Genomic DNA, 15,426 nt, shown 5'->3' on the forward strand with positions numbered 1-15,426 from the left:
TTGGCTTTGTGGGGCCTGAAGGATAATGCTGGGTCTTACTCCCCCCTCCCCTCTAGTTCCCGAGGTCACACACACACACACACACACACACCTGGCTGGCTGCATATCTGGATGACTGATTACATATCAGGCTGGCTGATGCATACTTGACTGGTTGCATAACTGGCTGGGAGGCCGCACACCGGGCTAACTGCATACCTAGCCGGGTGGCTGCATAGTGCAGACCTGTCTGACTGACTGCATACCTAGCCGGGTGGCTGCATAGTGCAGACCTGTCTGACTGACTGCATACCTAGCCGGGTGGCTGCATAGTGCAGACCTGTCTGACTGACTGCATACCTAGCCGGGAGTAGCTGCATAGTGCAGGCCTGTCTGACTGACTGCATACCTAGCCGGAGTGGCTGCATAGTGCAGGCCTGTCTGACTGACTGCATACCCTGGCCGGGTGGCTGCATAGTACAGACCTGTCTGACTGACTGCAGCCACCTAGCCGGGTGGCTGCATGATGCAGACCTGTCTGACTGACTGCATACCTAGCCAGGTGGCTGCATAATTGCCGAACCCTGCCTGACTGACTGCATACCTACTAGCCGGAGTGGCTGCATGGAGTGCAGACCTGTCTGACTGACTGCATACCTAGCCGGGTGGCTGCATAGTGCAGACCTGTCTGACTGACTGCATACCTAGCCAGGTGGCTGCATAGTGCAGACCTGTCTGACTGACTGCATACCTAGCCGGGTGGCTGCATAGTGCAGACCTGTCTGACTGACTGCATACCTAGCCAGGTGGCTGCATAGTGCAGACCTGTCTGACTGACTGCATACCTAGCCGGGTGGCTGCATAGTGCAGACCTGTCTGACTGACTGCATACCTAGCCAGGTGGCTGCATAGTGCAGACCTGTCTGACTGACTGCATACCTAGCCGGGTGGCTGCATAGTGCAGACCTGTCTGACTGACTGCATACCTAGCCAGGTGGCTGCATAGTGCAGACCTGTCTGACTGACTGCATACCTAGCCGGGTGGCTGCATAGTGCAGACCTGTCTGACTGACTGCATACCTAGCCAGGTGGCTGCATAGTGCAGACCTGTCTGACTGACTGCATACCTAGCCGGGTGGCTGCATAGTGCAGACCTGTCTGACTGACTGCATACCTAGCCAGGTGGCTGCATAGTGCAGACCTGTCTGACTGACTGCATACCTAGCCGGGTGGCTGCATAGTGCAGACCTGTCTGACTGACTGCATACCTAGCCAGGTGGCTGCATAGTGCAGACCTGCCTGACTGCATACCTAGCCGGGTGGCTGCATACTTGTCTGACTAACTGCACATCCAACACTCACTGCATGTCTTTCTGACTGACTGTATACCTGGCTGACTGACTTCATACCTGTCTGACTGACTGCATCCAACACTCACTGCATGTCTTTCTGCCTGACTGCATACCTAGCCGGGTGGCTGCATACTTGTCTGACTAACTGCACATCCAACACTCACTGCATGTCTTTCTGACTGACTGTATACCTGGCTGACTGACTGACTGCACATCCAACAGACTGACTGCATAACTGGCTGACCAAGTACATACCTGGTTGACTTCTTACTCACCGGGATGGCTGAATTACACAGGGGCTGGCGGGCTGCATACCTCGGTGATCGTCTTTCCGTTCCCCCGTGTGTGTGTGTGTGTGTGTGTGTGTGTGTGTGTGTGTGTGTGTGTGTGTGTGTGTGTGTGTGTGTGTGTGTGTGTGTGTGTGTGTGTCCATCCGTCTCTGTTTCTACTCGTATCCTTTTATTCGTGCCCGTCACTCTTTGTATCTTTTCGTCCCGTGCCAGCATTCGTTTCGCTGGCGTTCGTTCCCTTCTGAAAGACAAGAGTACTCATTGAAGAAGTTGGATTCAAATTTGTTGCTGGCATATCGGGTACAACCTTAGGGAAAACGGTGTCAGATATGTGGGTCCAGGTGAGAGAGAGAGTACACCTTTTTTTAACCTACATATACCTAATTGACCTTTTGTGTGTGTTTACAGGTGACAGGTGGTGTTATAGCCTGTTAATTAACCCCGTGATTAGGGCCTAACCTGGTCACTTGGGGGCTGTTGTTGGGGTTGTTTTTCCTCATGCAGCCCCTTAACCTAATATACACCCCGCCCTCCCTCTCCTCATTAGCCCTCAGCTGATGAGGAGGATGTGTAGTGAGGTGTATGGGGCAACGTGAGAGAATGAGGTGATGGCACAGGTGTTTGTGTACTTTTGGCCTAGGGGAGGGAGGGAGGGGTTGGGTGGGAGGGGGGCGGTGGGGGAGGTGGGGAGCGTATGTGGAGGGAGGGAGGGGAGGTTGAGAAGGATTTATCTGTAAAGTGAGGAAGGGAGAGTGAGAGGTATTAGTGTAGGAGGTGTTGTGTTGAGGGAGTCAGGAGGATGGTGGGGTGTCAGGGTGGCAGGACAGGTGCAGGTGTGTGGTCCATCCCCCCCTCTCCCCGCCCTCTCCCTCCCAGGCTGCTAGGTGGGCATGAGTCATCGGGGAGAGCTGGGCAGCCACACAGCGGGAAATGTCCATGCCCCGTTCTCTCACACACACACACACACACACACATACATATATATTATCTTCTCGTCTCTTTCTCTATAAACTGTTACCTTCCCTAGGCAATTTAGTTGTTTTTTTGTCGCTGGTGGAGATAAAACAACTACACTCGACCGACGTGTTTGTTTGTTTGTGTGTGTGGTGCTTCCAGGTGTGTGGTGGTGGGGGGGTTGAATGCAGTGTGGAAAGATTATAGTGCAGCCTCAGGTACCCATGTGTCGTAATAGATTTAATAGAAAGTTCTAATGAAAGGAAAAGTACAATGTTTTGTGTGTGTGTGTGAGGGGTGAGTAAAGAAGGGGGGGTGGGGGAGGATTAATATGGAAGGGGGGTGGTACGGAATGCGGGAGGGGAGGGAGGTATACGCGAGGGGGTGTCTAGAGGCAGCCGAAGGAGGAGGAGGAGGAGGGGCCGAGGGCGAGGGGGTCCAACCAACTCCGAGGGCCCGGCTGGATCCCGGGTCAGTCTGGCTGTGGTCGTGGTGAAGCGCGGGTGTATGTACGAGTGTTGTGTGTGTGTGTCGTCGCTCGCTCCCACACCTCGTCTGGTCGTGGCCGTAACACTTGAGGTTACCGCCACGCCCTGACACCCCCCGCCCTCTTCTTTAACAACAGTGATTCTACTTTGTGTTTATCTGTGATGTACACCCCAACAATCAGAGCAACATTACCTTCCCTCGACGACAAATTTTCCTCGTGTAGTGTGTTTGTGGATAAATAATACTAGTGATAATGTTGACACTCCTGAAAGCTAGACGTCGTTCCCTGCCCCGTGTCACCAGGAGGGGTGTTGTGGTCACGGAACTGGGGACACTTTAGTGGACTTGTACGACACAGTGTAGTGACGGATGGTACACTGTTAACTCTCTCTGTGTGTGTCTGGACTATTGAGTATGTTCTTAATACGTGGTAGGTGATTATTATGTGTTTATTGTCGTTAGTTTGGGTCTGGGTAGAGTGGTGATGGTGATTCTGGTGGTGGTGGTGATGGGATAGTTGTTTACCTGCTTATCTGTTTACCTGTGTAGTATATAAGTGTGGTGGTGGTACAGTAGTTTCAAGTTAAAGTAAGTAAGTAAGCGGTGTTGTGTGGTAGGAGGGAAGGCATTGTGGTACAGGTGGAGGGTATGGTATGGTAGGGTAGGTGGAGGGTAGGGTAGGGTAGGGTAGGTGGAGGGTAGGGTAGGGTAGCTTGACACTGCCTGGTGTGGGTGTCCCCGGGGTTGCTGCTGTGTGCCGCCAGAGCGTTGACCTGACCACCTGGTTGGCTGGCTCCTGGATGATGCCCCCCACACGAACACCTCTCCGTTACACCATCATCCCTCTCCCATCCCTCTCCTCCCTATCCACCACACTAACCCTCTCCTCTCCTCCCCACCTTGTCCCTGTTCTCGTTATTGCACTTACTCATGTAGTTATCCACTTAGTGTGTTATTTCCCCACTCCTTCTCGGTGGGTGCCAGGTAGTGAAATATAGATCTGTTTACACGTTCAGAGATTGGGGTGGTTGTGTGTGTGTGTGTGTGTGTGTGTGTGTGTGTGTGTGTGTGTGTGTGTTTAATTCAAGGAGGATAGTAATATAGGTCAGGTGAGGAAGCTGTCAGTGGAGGTGTTTGGTGTCTGTCTCTGTGTCGTGGTGATAGTGGTGCAGGGGGTAGCAGTACGTTAGTCAGAGCCTTCAGAGGCGGTGGAGGGTAGGGAGGGTAGGGAGGGGGTATTAGGTGGCATGATGGGTGACCTTCTTCATCACCACCTACCACCACACCACACCACTATCACCACCTACCACCACACCACTATCACCACCTACCACCACCACCAACCACCACCACACCCGCCACTCTTGTTATTGTTGCCGCTGCTCTTACAACTCAGCCACAGCCACTTGAGTAGTTCATCATCCTCGTTAAGGCACAGGAAGAATTAATCCCCTCCCCTCCACCCCCTCCCCCTGTTTTCCAACCAGCTGTTCCCCCCTCTCCCCCCCACCTGCCCACCATCTCATCCCAACACTGGACTTGTTGCTCCCTCGCTGTCCTCTCCCGTTCCTTATGTGTGTGTGTGTGTGTGTGTGTGTGTGTGTGTGTGTTCTCGGTGTGCACGCAAAAATGGGTGAATAACGTTGGTCTCGCAGGCCCTGAGACTTGATCCCCGGATTTACCACCGAACCTCATCTTCCTGGCATCACGTTATCAGAAGGACAGTTACCTTACACACACACAAGGGTCTCAGGTTATTTGCGGGTAGAGAGGAAAGGTTGAGGAGGTCTTAGGCGGACAGTGTAAATATTATCATAGTGGTTATCGCCATCTGTGACTTATCAATGGAATGTGAATTGTTACCGGCAGAAAAGCAGGATGCAGTTGTTGTTGCATAATGTTACCGGTCAGGTGTGTGTGTGTGTCCGTCCTATAATACTTAGCGGTTCTCCCTTTGTTAATTCACCCCCCCCCCCTCACCCCCTTCGTACGGTTGTCCTTGAAATCCTCCTGAAGAAACTTGACACTGACATTTTGAGAGTCGGGAGGGGGTGAGGTGGTAGGTGGGAGGCGTATGATAGGTGTGCATGTTGAAGTGTGGATGATTACTTTTACCGTGTTAGGACCGTGGCGAGGCTCCCTTTGTGTGTGTGTGTGTGTGTGTGTAGAGTGATAATATCTATGGGTAATATTCCCTCCCTGACAGCACGTAACATCTTGACTATTACACTATGAGTAATATCTGTACTCCTCCATTTTGGGTCGACGTCCATCTAAAGATTTTAGTATCAGTATAAACAATTGTCTTAAATTATACCAAAACAAATAAATACATTCATGAATAAATAAAAAAATAAAAGTAAATAAAATGTTGGGTCGGGATATTAAACTTTAAAGGAGATATTTTATGTATCTAGTAAATATATAGATAAACTTTTTGTATGTATGGGAGTAAAAGTTGTAGTTTTTTTTATTGATTTGTGGTGGAAATTCTCTTCCCTTTCCTCCCCTCCCCTCCCCACCTACCCCCCACCATCCCTCCCCCCATCATATTTGCTTCTGTGTGATATTTGATTAAAAACTTGGTCCAATTTCCAAGTTTGAGTCGTGGCCATTGAGTCCATCAGCTGACCCTCGCCCTTAACTTGGTCTCCTCCTTCACCACAGTTACACTCCATACGGTTTGATTGGTTGGTAAATGAGTCTGGCTGCCACGATGGAATATTCAGGGTCATAGTTGTTTTGTTTTTTTTCATTTGTGGTGTAATGGAAGGTTTTGGGGGGTGAACCTTATTATTATTATTATTATTATTATTATTATTATTATTATTATTATTGCTGTTGTTGTTTTTCTTATTATTATTACTCATCATTTGTTATTATTGTTATTATTACTATTCTTGATGTTGTTTTACTCATTACTGTTATTATTATTGTCTTGTAATTGACCCGGGTTCGATCCCCGGGCAGGGTGAAACTATGGGCAAGTTTCTTTACGCCATTTGCCTCTGTCTACCCAGCAGTAATTGGGGACCTGGATATTTATCGATTTGTGGATCGTGTTCCGGGGTAATGGTTAGCCAGTGCAGTTGGCGAGTTGTCCGGTCTTCTCGGACTATTCCTTGACACTGGGTCATGCAGCTCGTTAACTGAGGGTGTAGTTGTTGTGTTGGCGACAGCTTCTACACCTTAAACAAATTCACGCCTAGGTGGCCCTTGGGCCGGCCATCCTCGTTACACGAGGGACAACCAATTTTGTGTGTGTGTGTGTGTGTGTGTGTGTTGGTTGTCAAGGTCAGTCAGCTGCTGTTGAAAGTTTCATCGCCCATTATTTTGTCTAAACACAGAGTCCAATTATGTTAATAGCGCGTGGGGCGTGATTCATCTTGAAGATTGACCCCAGTGTGTGTGTGTGTGTGTGTGTGTGTGTGTGTGTGTGTGTGTGTGTGTGTTTAATTGTTTGTGTTTATGTTACAGTGTGTGTGTGTGTGTAACTAATCCTTGTACCTGGAAACCTAACCTAACCTAATTCGAGTATAAATGTTTCAATTATCTCCGGGGATCAGTGTTGTAACCCCAATAATTACATAATCGTCCCTAACTACAGACATATACCACAGTTTATCCTTAAAAAACACACAACCTATTCGTTTTCTCTCGTGGGATGTACAAGGATGGACTGAGTCACACTGGTCATTTATCACTGGGGGAAGGAGGGGAGGTGGTGGTGGGGGGTTAGGTTAGGTTAGATTGCGGCTTGTAGAGGATATGAACAGTAGGTTAGTATGTAAGATGAATGTCAGTTAAATGGTGAGGACTTGTGAGTCTGAGGAACCTAATCAGTCTACTCTAAACCTAACCTAACCTAACTTCTGCCTAATCTACTAATAACTTAACCTAACCCTTCCTCTTTTAACTTAATCTCTGCCTCACTTAACCAACTGCTATTTTAACCTAACCTAAACCACGGTACAGTATTGGTTAAAAAAATCTGGTCGGTGTTGCCGTAATTATACATTCTGCATGACGCGTTAAATAAACATAACAATGATGACGTGGCGCCTCTATAATTTAAAAGAACCAGTCACTGTTAAGGTAAATGAGGAGCACTTGTGTGTTTGTGTGTGTGTGTGTGTGTGTGTGTGTGTGTGTCTGTCTGTCTGTCTGTCTGTCTGTCTGTCTGTCTGTCTATCTGTCTGTCTGTGTGTGTGTGTATGCTACTGTTTTTTATGGTGTCTACCTTATATATAGTGTACACCAAGTCCCAGATTACACACACACACACACACACACACACACACACACACACACACAGAGATTAGTATACAGGATAGGTCAAAAATAGCAGTCAGGTGGGTGGTAATGGTGCAGGGCTGGTGTAATTAAGTGATGGTGTATCACGAGGGGCTGAGCTGGAATACTGGGTAGTGGTGATAGTGGGTGTGGTGGGTGTGGTGGGTGATAGTGGGTGTGGTGGGTGGTGGTGATAGTGGGTGTGGTGGGTGGTGGGTGTGGTGGGTGGTGGTTATAGTGGGTGTGGTGGGTGGTGATGATGAGTGTTAGTGGTGGTGGGTGGTGTGATGAGTGGGTGTGGTGGGTGGTGATGGGTGTGGTGGGTGGTGGTGATAGTGGGTGTGGTGGGTGGTGATGGGTGTGGTGGGTGGTGGTGATAGTGGGTGTGGTGGGTGGTGATGATGGTGGGTGTGGTGGGTGGTGGTTATAGTGGGTGTGGTGGGTGGTGGTGATGGTGTTAGTGGTGGTGGGTGGTGGTGATGGTGGGTGTGGTGGGTGGTGGTGATAGTGGGTGTGGTGGGTGGTGGTGATAGTGGGTGTGGTGGGTGGTGATGATGGTGGGTGGGTGGGTGGTGATGATAGTGGGTGTGGTGGGGTGTGGTGGGTGGTGGTGGGTGTGGTGGGTGGTGGTGATAGTGGTGTGGTGGGTGGTGGTGATAGTGGGTGTGGGTGGTGGTGTTAGTGGTGGTGGTAGCGTTGTGTTGGGGTGTTCCTCCTGCGGGCTGCTGCTGTGACTACCGATACCTCCTCCTCCTCACCCTTGATTCGTCTTGCCTCTTACATTTCATTCTTACCGCAGCTTTTACCGCGACCTCCTTACCTGCACCACGCCCTTCACCCCTCTACCACCACGCCCTACCACCCACACCCTACACACGCCCCTCAGTGCCACACCTGTGACTTCCACTGTTACCACTCTTCTGCTTGTACCACACCTGTTCCACCTCCACCACACTGCTCCACACCACCACCACCACCACCACCACACCTGCTCCACACCTCCACCACCACCACCACACCTGTTCCACACCTCCACCACCTGCTCCACACACCTCCACCACCCACCTGCTCCACACCTCTGCTCCTCCACCACCTGCTCCACACCTCCACCACCACACCTGCTCCACACTGCTCCACACCTCACCACACTCTTAAGCCGCACTTGCCACTCCCACCACACCCTAAAAAAGAGTAAGCAGTGCCTTAACAGGGGGGCACAAGACCTTTTGTTGAGTGAGTGCCGGGTCTTTATACTTAGTTTGGTGGGTCTTTGTTTCTCACTTCCTGTTGCTTGTGTCTCATCACCATGCCATTGTCTGCACTCTCGCCCTCACCGACGTTGACCACCAGTACGTGTTTAAAGCTGGTGTGTGTGTGTGTGTGCCTATACCTTCACACACACACACACACACACACACGGAGTCATTGTCAATATTGTTATTGTGTTTCAACTCCGTATCTGTATTTTTCTGGCTTAATAAAGTGTCACTATCACTCGTGGGGGCCAAGAGGGTGCCGTCAGCTAGTAGGGGGTGAGGGGAGAAGATGAAGTACCTCCCTTCTTCCCTCTCCCTACCTCATATACTCCCTGGTTAGATATATTTATTAAGCAGTGAAAGTAGGGGTCACATAGGCTTGACCTTCCTCCTCCTCCTACCATCTTCCTCCTCCTCCTACCCTCTTCCTCCTCCTCCTCCTCCTCCTACCCTCTTCCTCCTCCTCACCCTCCTCCTACCCTCCTTCTCCCTACCCTCCCTTCTACCTCCTCTACCCCCTACCCACCTCCTCCTCCTCTTCCTCCTCGTCTTCCTCCTCCTCTTTCTCCTCCTCCTCCTCTTTCTCCTCCTCCTCCTCCCCTCCTTCTCCTACCCTCCTACTACCTTCCCTCCCCCTACCCACCACCTCCTCCTCCCGCCCCCCTGGATACAACACACACACACACTGTACACTAAAGCTGTCGGTATACAAGGAGGCAGAGGCAACGTGCAACAGGGATTTTCTCCCTCTCTCCTCCACCGACTTCACTCCCCCCGACTTCACTCCTCACCCGACTTCCACTCCCCTCCCACTTCACTCCCTCACCGACTTCACTCCCCTCACCAGCTTCACTCCCTCACCCCGACTTCACTCACTCACCCGACTTCCTCCCTCACCCGACTTTACCTCCTCACCCGACTTCACTCCCTCACCCGACTTCACTCCCTCACCCGACTTCACACCGACTTCACTCCCCACCCGGGCTGGCTGGGTGTCAAGTTAGGTAGCCCCCCACCCTTTACACCTGGTTGATCCGGTAGTGTTTCTGGGTCGAACTAGCGCGTCGCCGTGTAGTTGTCGGCCGTGTGTGCTAATGCGCCAGCTAACCCTACCATAGCCTCTGTATAATGAGAGAGAGAGAGAGAGAGAGAGAGAGAGAGAGAGAGAGAGAGAGAGAGACTGTTATAAACTAGACTACTTCTCATTATTGAAGGATTAGGTAAATAAACTTTTTACTTGTCTCTTGAAGTTGAAGGGTTTATCTACTTGTCTGGCTCACTTACTATCTACCTGTCTGGCTCACTTAGTGTCTACCTGTCTGGCTCACTTAGTGTCTACCTATCTGGCTCACTTTGCGTCTACCTCACTTAGTATCTACCTGTCTGGCCCACTTAGTATCTACCTGTCTGGCTCGCTTAGTATCTACCTGTCTGGCTCACTTAGTATCTACCTGTCTGGCTCGCTTAGTATCTACCTGTCTGGCTCACTTAGTATCTACCTGTCTGGCTCACTTAGTATCTACCTGTCTGGCTCACTTAGTATCTACCTGTCTGGCTCACTTAGTATCTACCTGTCTGGCTCGCTCACTCACTTAAAGAGCTCAGGTAACAGGAGTCTACGTCAATGGCATCAAAATTACGCTGAGACTCTCCCTTCCCTTCTGGAGCCTCTTACTCTTTGAATACCCATTGATATATATATACAATAAAACCCCTCCCCTCCCTCATAACCCCACCTCCCCCCTTCCCCCTCCCTCTCCCCTTCCCCCCTCCCCTCCTCATTATTATAAGAAACTCCCTAATATAGCCACTCCAGAGTTCAGGTATAATCATAATAATTTCTATAATGACTTCAGAATTACACCGAGACTCTACTTTTAATTTGTAAACTCTATGTAAAAAAAAGATCTTGGTCACGTACAAGCTGAATTCACAAGTACTTAATTAACACCTGTAATATGACACCTAAATGACACCCAAATCAGCCAGGTAAGAGGGACACACAGAGAGAGATTGGGGCAGTAGCTGGTGTGTGTTGTGCTGTGCTGTGTTGCGTTGTGCTGTGCTGTGTTGTGTTGTGTTGTGTGTATTGATTGTAATGGTGTAATAGTCTAGGTGTGACATTGTATCTTTTGTGTGAACTAGTGGGGGAGGTACTGGTGAGGGTGAGGGAAGTACTGGTGAGGGTGAGGGAAGTACTGGGGGGGTGAGGGAGGTCTCGGCTTACCGTTTGTCAATAGGGAAGTAGGAGGAGGTCGATTAGCGGTTCGATAACTTGTCTTGTTAGTTGACCTGCCGCCATATCGATATTGTCAGTGCCTCACTGATGATCGAGTCTGTCTGTCTGTCTGTCTGTTGGTAGTGATGTAAGGGGTAGTGTTGGTAGGTATAGTGGTGGTAGTGGTGTTGATGTAGGTATTAATGGTAAGGGATGGTGGTAGTGGTGGGGGTAATGTTGGTGGTAGAGGTGGTGGTGGGGGTAGTGTTGGTAGCAGTGGTGATGTTGTTATAGGTAGGTAGTGATGGTAAGCGTTGGTAGGTATGGTGAAGGTGTTGGTAGTAGAGGTGGTGATGGGAATGGTGGTACTGGTGGTGTCAGGCGAGACAATTCAGTGGACCGTATCGAGGACAACTGGGAAATTCAGGAAATGTCCGGCCGGAGTTTCCTGTAACTACGAAAATCACAAATAAGGCGTCCTGTGTGTGTGTGTGTGTGTGTGTGTGTTTATTATGTCTGTATAGGTCTCAGAATAATGCAAATATATATCAAAGCAAACCTAAGGGTGTCTAATCTTCAGGTGACCCCAGAAAATACATAAGGCATCAACAATCTCTGAAAAAGCGCGGGGGAAAAAAAAAGGTAAACATTGGACTATCTTCCTAAACGTGTATTCAGGTCAGTGTGAGATAGAATGTGGTGGAAACTAAATGATGCACTAAGATTTTTTGACCCAGAAGTGAAGAAAGGTTGGTTTAATCTCTTGTTTTTTTATTGTTTTTTCTCGTGTGTGTGTGTGTGTGTGTGTGTGTGTGTGTGTGTGTGTGTGTGTGTGTGTGTGTGTGTGTGTGTGTGTGTGTGTGTGTGTGTGTGTGTGTTGTTAATAGATTAATTATGTGGGTAATTTGTTTTTGCAATTGCACGCCCCTTGTTGCACTGTTCTCTGGGGCCTAGTGGTATACTGCATCTCATTTCCATAATGGGAGGTGGGCTGAGAGGGAACAGGGTGGGCTGGGAGGAAGATCAGGGTGGGTTGGAGGTGGGCTGGGATGAAAAAGCAGGGTGGGTGCTGGATGAGGTGTGTGTGTATGTGAGAGGGAGAAAGAGAGACCTCCCCTCTCCCTCTCCCTCCCCACACTCAGATAGATGGAGCCTCACCTCACTTCTCCCCTGATAGATGCGATAGATGATTTCCCCAGTGATCCCCTCTCCTCCTCCCCCTCCCCCCCCTCCCCCCAACTAGCCAACTTCAGCTCATCACTAGTTATCAAGACAACAACAACAACTCCTCCCAAGTCTTCACGTCTATACTTCCCGCATGTATTAGATAACGTGTATGCTCTCGGTCTTGTGGTGAGTAAAGAATAAGCCGATGAAGGAGGGAGAAATATTGTTGTTTTATTTGTGTGTTTGTATGATTAGTGTTTGTGTTTGTTTAAGTAATTTATTCTAAGGTTTCGGGGTGTTTTTTTTTGGGGGGGTGGGGTGGGGTTGTTCTGAGCAATCATAAGTACAGTTTTTTATGCTTAGTTGTTTGTTTGTTTGTTTGTTTGTTTAAGCAAGTTGTCTCCCCAGATCAGTCAATGCATGTAACGTAAAAGAAACGCTATTATTTTTTTTTTTACCCTCACCCTCCCGAAAAACAACAATGACAACAACCACAACAAGAACAACAAGAACATTACATTAAACATTGACAAGGGACTAACAAATAACCTTAAATATCACACGTATGGGGTGACACGACTTCCTCACTTAACCAAACCACTTCCAAGTAATTTTAACCACGACTAAGGACTCCCAGGGGTCACAGGGGTGTCTTTGTCGATAGGTCAATTATCCAAGGATTTTATTTAGGGTGTGACGTATCGTGTTCCGGGGCCAGGGGGTGGGGGGGGGAGGGTCCATTGTCCCTTTGGTATTGTGGTGTGTGGGGAGGAGGCTTGGTGTGTGTGGGGAGGAGGCTTGGTGTGTGTGTGTGTGTGTGTAGCGTGAGGTAGAGGGGGGTGCACGATGATGGTTGTGCCTTGAGGGTGGAGCTCCAGCCTGGTCTAATCACCTCGTATGTGTGTGTGAGAGAGAGAGAGAGAGAAGGCGCGACCACCAACACCACTTCACGTTATCCTCACCATTCACTTATTTGTGTATAGTCCATAGTATGTATCAAGTGGTGTGTGTGTGTTTAATACTGGTAAGGAAAGGCAGCAAAAATGCTAATAAGTGTTACGCAAGTTCTCGCTTTTCAATTTAGGTAATTAACACACACACACACACACACACACACACACACACACACACACACACACACCATACCTTATAAAAATCCACCTCCCTGGCTCCGAAACACACATACAGTAACCCAAGCTGAAGAAGGTGGTGTAGAGGAGACCCTGAAGGTGTGTGGTGGATGATCCTGGAGGTGTGTAGATGGAGGTGCAGTGAGTGTGTGTGAATGCCCTCCCTGGAATCACCGGACCATGCATGCGACAGTCGGTAACCACACAGGTATATCAAAACCACGAGAGTCGGCCACAGTTCTCTCAGAGGTTCACTTATTTGTGTTTTTGATCGTGATGGAAAACTGAAACTATATCATTATTGGTTTTTTTTTTTATTATTTGCTCTCTCTCTCTCTCTCTCTCTCTCTCTCTCTCTCTCTCTCTCTCTCTCTCATCGTAGCAACACAGTTTTAATTCCCAGTTATACATTGGCACCAGATGGGCGACACAGCTAATCTCTGTTAAACACTTGACTGTTGGCTATATCGTTAACATGTCGAGGAGGGATTACAAGAAATGGTCAAGTCTTAGTGGATAGGTAAACACGGGAACATGGTAATGGTTGGTCTTTATCTCTTCAGTAGTTAAGGGTGAGATTAGCGTGTTGTACTGCAGCACATACACACACATACAGATACATACCTCCTCCTCCTCCTCCTTCTTCTTCTTCTTCTTCTTCTTCTTCTTCTTCTTCTTCTTCTTCTTCTTCCTCCTCCCCACGACAACGCCCAGCTTGTTATGTTCTCTAGTAAATGTATAACTACTTGGTGATGTGTGGCTCAGTATATACATACATACATAAGTGTAATTGTGTGTGTGTGTGGTGAGTCAGAGTGTATATTTGTATGATGGGTGTGTGTTGTGGTGGCGTGAATGGTTGGAGGAGGGAAGTTATTCTCTCTCTATCGTGTGTGTGTGTGGGGAGGGTGCGTGTGTGTGGGGAGGGAGGGTGCGGGGAGGGGGAGGGGTGTGTGTGTGGGGTGCGTGTGTTTGGGGGTGCGTGTGTTTGGGGGAGGGGGTGCGTGTGTGTGGGGGAGGGTGCGTGTGTGTGTCATCGGCTGTTGGTGCGTTATGCACGCGTGCATCGCATCAGTGGGCCTCCACAACTCCTCTTGTGTTCACCCCTCCCTTCCTCCCCCCTCCCCTCTCTCTTCCCCTCTTCTTCCCCCTCTCTTCTTCCCCTCCTCTTCTTCCCCTCTCTTCTTCCCCCCTCTCTTCTTCCCCCTCTCTTCTTCCCCCTCTCTTCTTCCCCCTCCTCTTCTTCCCCCCCTCTCTTCTTCCCCCCTCTTCTCCCCTCTCTTATTCCCCCCCCTCTCTTCTTCCTCCTCTCTTCTTACCCCCTCTCATCCCTAACCCCCAGCCTACCACGTTGTCTGTACGTGTGTGTGTGTGTCTGTACGTGTGTGTGTGTGTGTCGCAGTTTTTTTCCGCATGTTGTGTCACCACGATGCTCATGACAGCTGTGGTTGGGTGACTTCTCCCAGTCACCCCATCACTCATCACCACCCCATCATCCTCTTCTTCCTACCCACCCTCCTCCTCCTCCACCCTCCTCCTCCTCACCACTCTCCTCACCACCCCATCCTCCTCACCACCCCATCCTCCTCACCACCCCATCCTCCTCACCACCCCATCCTCCTCTTCCTCACCACCCCATCCTCCTCTTCCTCACCACCCCATCCTCCTCACCACCCACTCCACTCACCACCACCCACGCCCGTTCACAGCTACTCCTGGCCGTCCTGAGAGTATGTGTGACAGCTGCTTGGTCCAGGGGTGACTCTTGAGGCCATAGTACTGGAGGCGCTTCAGGAGGGGTGTGGGTTACCTGCCTGTTATGTCTCATTAGTGGGGGGTTAAGACAGGTGTGCTCACGGTGTTGAAGACGTGATTATTATTTTTTTTTCTCTTGAAACATCAATCATCATTATTATTACTGTCATTAATCATCATCGTTTTTAGTATTATCATCAATCATCATCTTTCTTATTGTTGTTACTACTGCTACTATATTGATTACCTGTGTTATTATTATTATTATTATTATTATTATTATTATTATTATTATTATAGTAGTAGTACCATCCAACACTAGAAGGCAAAGAACCGTACACACTACACCGCTCTACCTTGTGTGTGTGTGTGTGTGTGTGTGTGTAGTAGTGTAGTGTAGTGTAGTATAATCAACTCCCTCCTGCAGTATTCAGTGAGTTGCCATTTAGCCCAACATATATAGCGCCTGTTTCAGTAGACGTGGAACCGGAATGACCTGCGTTTGAGAATTCGTCCATTTTTAAGCGCCACTTCCCCCCCTCC

The 15,426-nt window shown here is 49.3% G+C and overlaps 1 protein-coding gene across 11 annotated transcripts in view; it reads left to right on the forward strand.

Moving 5' to 3' along the window:
- LOC121877018 (atypical protein kinase C-like) overlaps positions 1 to 15,426 on the forward strand; it is a 122,460-nt gene that overhangs the window by 28,716 nt on the left and 78,318 nt on the right. The window contains exon 1 of one of the 11 annotated variants that reach the window (XM_042382617.1): positions 3,070 to 3,084. The exons of 8 other annotated variants lie outside the window; for them this stretch is intronic. Coding sequence is in view for 1 of the 3 variants with exons in the window: in XM_042382618.1 (XP_042238552.1) it covers positions 3,479 to 3,494 (16 nt within the window). In the remaining 2 variants the exon portion in view is untranslated. Of the gene's footprint in view, positions 1 to 3,069; positions 3,495 to 15,426 lie in introns of those variants that run through there. 2 more of the 11 variants (XM_042382618.1, XM_042382616.1) reach the window with 2 other exon arrangements.

The sequence above is a fragment of the Homarus americanus genome, unplaced genomic scaffold (assembly GCF_018991925.1).
Source record: "Homarus americanus isolate GMGI-L3 unplaced genomic scaffold, GMGI_Hamer_2.0 scaffold50325, whole genome shotgun sequence".
NCBI lineage: Eukaryota > Metazoa > Arthropoda > Malacostraca > Decapoda > Nephropidae > Homarus > Homarus americanus.